The 5,269-nt window shown below is 28.8% G+C and overlaps 1 protein-coding gene across 1 annotated transcript; it reads right to left on the bottom strand.

Annotated features, from left to right (window-relative positions):
* Positions 1-3,771: 3,771 nt before the first annotated feature.
* LOC149236228 (strigolactones hydrolase CXE15-like) lies at positions 3,772-4,970 on the bottom strand. The gene has a single exon (XM_089461533.1). It carries the CDS (start codon positions 4,963-4,965, stop codon positions 3,871-3,873), a length of 1,095 nt encoding a protein of 364 aa, XP_089317659.1. The 5' UTR covers positions 4,966-4,970; the 3' UTR covers positions 3,772-3,870.
* Between the last annotated feature and the right edge of the window lie 299 nt (positions 4,971-5,269).

Genomic DNA, 5,269 nt, shown 5'->3' with positions numbered 1-5,269 from the left:
TAAGTTTAAGCACATTTCTATGATTAAGAATCTTGTTACATGTTTTTAAAAATGTATATATATTTGACTTATATATTGATTCTTTTTATAATTAATAACAATAATAATTTAAAAAATAGTTATGATGTAGTTAATTTTTATGATTTTTTAATAGTAAATATATGAGATGTATTATGAAGTGAGAGTGTTTTAATGTTTATCATGGATTGATATCTATCGATTTTTACCAACTGTTTAATTCATATAACTATTACTAAATATAGCATAATTAGACTTATAATTTAATAGTAACTTATAAATGTGTAAGTCAATAAATATACATTTTTATGCATCTTTTCATTATTAACTTTAATGCAACTCTTATCAATATAATTTTTTTAAATTAATAATCATAATAATAATTAATAATTTTATATTATTTTGTATAGGCGAAGTCTAACTTATAGACAAAATAGCCTTTTTCACCGGAATTCACCAAAATCATATAATACAATTTCAGCACCCTGAAATATTAAACAATTTAAACTCAAGTTTTTAAAAATCTCTATGTGATTTTGATTAAAATTAACTAGAAAAAATGTCGTGAAAAAAGTCATTTCATCTATAAGTTAGACTACACCTTTTGTGTATATATATATATATATATATTATATATATATATATATATATATATATTTCATTTTATTTTAAATTTATAAATATATTTTTATAAAATTATAATTAAAAAATATCTATTCCATCCAAGTAAGTCACAATTTATCCATCCATCGTTGACTTTTTCTATTTCTTATTAACACATGACTTAACATTTTCCATTATTATTTTTTAATTAAAGCTAGCAAAACTTTTTCCAATCATTTAAATATAACTATGCCCATGTTACATAGAACTTGGGCGATTTACAAAAACAAGTGTATTTTTAATCGGATTTGCTAATGTTAAGTAAAAGAAATATATACAAGCACAACCATATTAATAAATGTGATTAATATACACAAAAAAATATAATTATAATTATTAATATTATTAATATTATTATTGTTATTAATTAATATTAGTTAATTAAATAAAAAATAATAATTAATTAAAAAATAATAATATTAATTGATTAAATAATATAATAATTAATAGTAATAGTAATGTTAATAAATAATAATAATTAATTCATTAATTTATATTTTATTCATTATTAATAAACTCATTAAATAATTAATTTATTCATTCAAAATTAATAAATAATAATAATAATATATACTATTTATTAATATAAATTTATTAAGTAAAAAAATATTTATAAATATAAATATTGTTAACCATGGTTGACTATGTTTGATCATAGTTGATTTTCATATTGAGACAATCTTTGTCACAATGCAACGTTGGACCATGGTTGATTTTCATATTGAGGCAACCATTATAACAATGCAACATTCGACCATGGTTGGCTATAATTGACCATGGTTGACTATGATTCATGTTTTAAACCCAAGGGATTGACATTATAAACCCAAGGGAATAATAAATCCAAGAGATTATGAACTCAAGGGAATAATATTAAACCCAAAAGACTAATATTATAAACCCAAAGTATATAAACCCTAAGATAAAAATTATAAACACTAAAATAAACATAGTTGACCATAGTTGATTTTCATATTGAAACAATCCTCGTCGCAATGCTACCCATTTAAATTACTTAAAACTTACACCATAAAAATAATATTAAACCCAAAAAACTAATATTATAAACTTAAAATATATAAATCCTAAAATAAAAATTATAAACATTAAAATAAACCTAATTAATTTCCATATTAAAACAATCCTTATCATAATACAACACCATTTACACAAAACATTACTTAAAACTTACGCCATTCACATAAAACATTACTTAAAACTTATGCCATTTACACTACTTAAAACTCATGCCATTTACACAAAACGTTACTTAGAACTTGCCCATTTACACAAAACAAATGTATTGTGAATGTAGAACAAATATATATTACTGCATCAGATTTGAAATTTCGTAAGCGGAATGTCTGGACGGCCAATTTCAACGTAATCAACCAATGATTAATTCATAGAAAATTCATAGAAGCGAAATTCCATTGATTTGCCACCATTTTCATTTGATTTGCCACCATGATTTGCCACCATTTTCATTTGATTTGCCACGTTGATTTGCCACCATTTTCTTGGAAATTCTGGAATTATTGGCTAAGTTGGAATTTTATGATGAAGATAGATTAAGGAATTATGTGTAGCACACAAAGTTGTTGGACTTTTTAAATGCAATACAATTTCTCAAATTCCCAAATTCACATTCTTAATATGAAATTCTAGAATGTGAACATGTTTGCACTTCTCAAATGTGAACATGTTTGCAGAAATTAGGTTTGTGATCTTGATAAGCTAGTTAACATGCAAGAGATCAAAACAATAATATTTAGATTAAGGAATTTTCATGAGCATTTAGATTAAAGAATTGTTATCAGCATTTTCATTTTCTATGACCTAAGGTTATCTAAGTACCTCTGCACTTCTCAAATTTGAACATGTTTGCAGAAATTAGGTTTGTGATCTTGACAAGCTAGTTAACATGCAAGAGATCAAAACAATAATACTTAGATTAAGGAATTTTCATGAGCATTTAGATTAAGGAATTGTTATGAGCATTTTTCATTTTCTATGACCTAAGGTTATCTAAGTACCTCTGAACATTTGTGCATTTATTAGAACTTCTTAGAAAGGTACGCACTTCTTCAAAATGTGTATATGTCTAATTGAAAAAATGTAACAAGATTTTTAACCATGAGGATTCATCCCCACTTAACAATGGACCAACACTATGGCTTAATATAAAAAACATAACTTATTTTATAGTCAATATTTTATATATAGTTTAGCTTAATTTACTTTTACAACATTTTTAATTAAATTGAAAAAAAATGACATAGTTATCTTTGAAATAAATTTCAATTGTCTATTTATGACTAATACTAAAAATATTTTGTGAATATTCCTTTTTTTTTCTTAAACTAGAATGAGAATTTATGATGAATCCATAATTTCAATTAGATTGGCTACCACTATTACACTAGATATAATTATTTCATAACAACCACTAATACCTCAATTACAACATGTCTGCCAAGTCCAGAAGCCAAATAGCTAGAGAAATAAATTATTCACAAAACCACTTAAATTAAGATCTTTTGACCATCCATCTACTAATTATTAATGATTAAATTATTTCACATTATTTTAATATAAAACTCTCTATTCACCAAACCACTTAAATTAAGATCTTTTGACTATCTATTTATTAATTATTAATAATTAAATTATTTCATAATATTTTAACATAAAACTCCCATAAAACTTCAAATTTAAATAATCAATTATTATAATAAAAATTTTAAATTATAAAAATAAAATATTAAATAACATTTATTTCAGAAAATATAATCATAAAATTAAAAAATGAAAATTAAAATTGAAATTGATTATTAAAAAATTAATATGATTTTAAATTATACAATATTATTTTGAGATATAAAATAATTAGTGAAATGGCGTTGAACTTATTGATGTTATCGATGAAAACAAAATGTAAAGATGTTAAAAAATTGGGGAATACCATAAAATATAGGGAGGTAATGGAGACCTACATAGCATAATGGACGTCTTTTATATTATATTTAAGAAAATACTACGAGAGTAAGACATATATTATACTTCAGAAAATAATCCAAAGACAACAGAAGAACGCTTTCTCATACATACATGCATGTAAACTTAACTTTTAACTTTCATGAATGAAATAGGATCCAACGAAACTCCCTGGGCCGTGGAGTCTTGATGTCAAGCTGCGAATTTAATGAAATTGGAAGCGTACTCTATCACTTTTAATGAATTTTGTTCGTCCATTTTCAAAAGGGTGAAGCCATGATCTTCCTCTTCAAACTCCACAACTTCGATGATTTGATCACCGGATTTCTTGAGAAAATCACAGTATTCCAATTGTTTGTTCCTCAAAATGTCAAGCCCTGCAATCACCATAACCGTGGGCGGTAAAGGGCCTCCAAGGGACCAAACATCCAGCGATACGGTGAGGGGGTTGCAGAAATGGTGATCTCTGTTGCTTCCCGCGGGGAGTGCCAACCTCCAGGAAAAATCCGAGTCTTCCAATGTAAAAGGCGGAGTCCCTTTCTTCTCCCTAGTCTCGGATGCAGTCCGCGCCTCCCCTCCGTAAAAGGGATACAGCAAAATCAATCCTCTTATTCGCATATCTCCACCCCAATCTTGTCCGCCACACCACATTCCCAGCCTATGCGCGATGTTACCTCCTGCGCTTTCTCCCATGAGGAATACCTTGGAGAAGTCGGCATGCGAATCGAACCAAGGATCGCCTCTTTCTCCCTCGCCTGTGGCTTTGGACTGGGAATGAAGCCATTGGAGAGCGGAGAGAGAATCGTGATAAGCAGCAGGGAGGCGATGCTCGGGAGCCAATCTGTAGTGTACGGAGACGACGAGGGCCCCTACATCGGCTGCCCACTTTACACAGAAACGGTGCACAACGGGACTGTGAGGGCTAAGCAAACAGAAGCCTCCGCCATGAAAGTACAAGATTACTGGCAGGCGTGTGGTGGTGGCTGGGAAAGAACTGGGGAGATATAGGCGCGCCCATAAGCCGAGTGTATGATCAAACACAATGTCTTTGTATAAAACGTGGTCGTAACTTTCAGTGAGTGGAGGAAGGTGGAAAGCTGGTTCGTCTCCACGCACCACGGATCCGTCGCTGTAGAGCTTAATGAGGCCATTAAAATCTTCCACTAATGAAACTGAAACTGAAGATCCACTGTCAGCCATGATTATCTCAGCTCTCTGCTTGGCCTTTGGAATGGGAATTCTCAAAGCAAGCGAGCTTTTTTTATGTCCCTCTCCTAAACCTGCCATTCTCCCTTCTTAAAGTCAAGAGGTAGAATGGTAGAATTAGGAGAGACTGGTAGAGGCAGGCTTCAGATCGTTTCCAAATTTCTTAATAATATCATATAAAAAAAATTAATATTTGATCAACTTTGAGATCAAACAATATTATATAAAAAATAATATGAGATCAAATTTCAGATTGTTTCCAAATTTCTTAATAATACCATACAAAAATTAATGTATGATCAACTCTGAGACCAAACAATATTATATAAAAATTAATATAAGATCAAATTTCAGACGTTTGCAAGAACGTGTATGTGTATATGTA

This window comes from Pinus tabuliformis, chromosome 8 (assembly GCF_031772625.1).
Source record: "Pinus tabuliformis cultivar Carrire ecotype Pingquan chromosome 8, CPIR1, whole genome shotgun sequence".
In the NCBI taxonomy this organism is placed as follows: domain Eukaryota; kingdom Viridiplantae; phylum Streptophyta; class Pinopsida; order Pinales; family Pinaceae; genus Pinus; species Pinus tabuliformis.
This window is presented reverse-complemented; position numbering and strand designations above follow the sequence as displayed.

Coding starts and splice junctions, on each gene's coding strand:
- LOC149236228 (XM_089461533.1), bottom strand. CDS start 4,965: ATGGCAGGTTTAGGAGAGGGACATAAAAAAAGCTCGCTTGCTTTGAGA.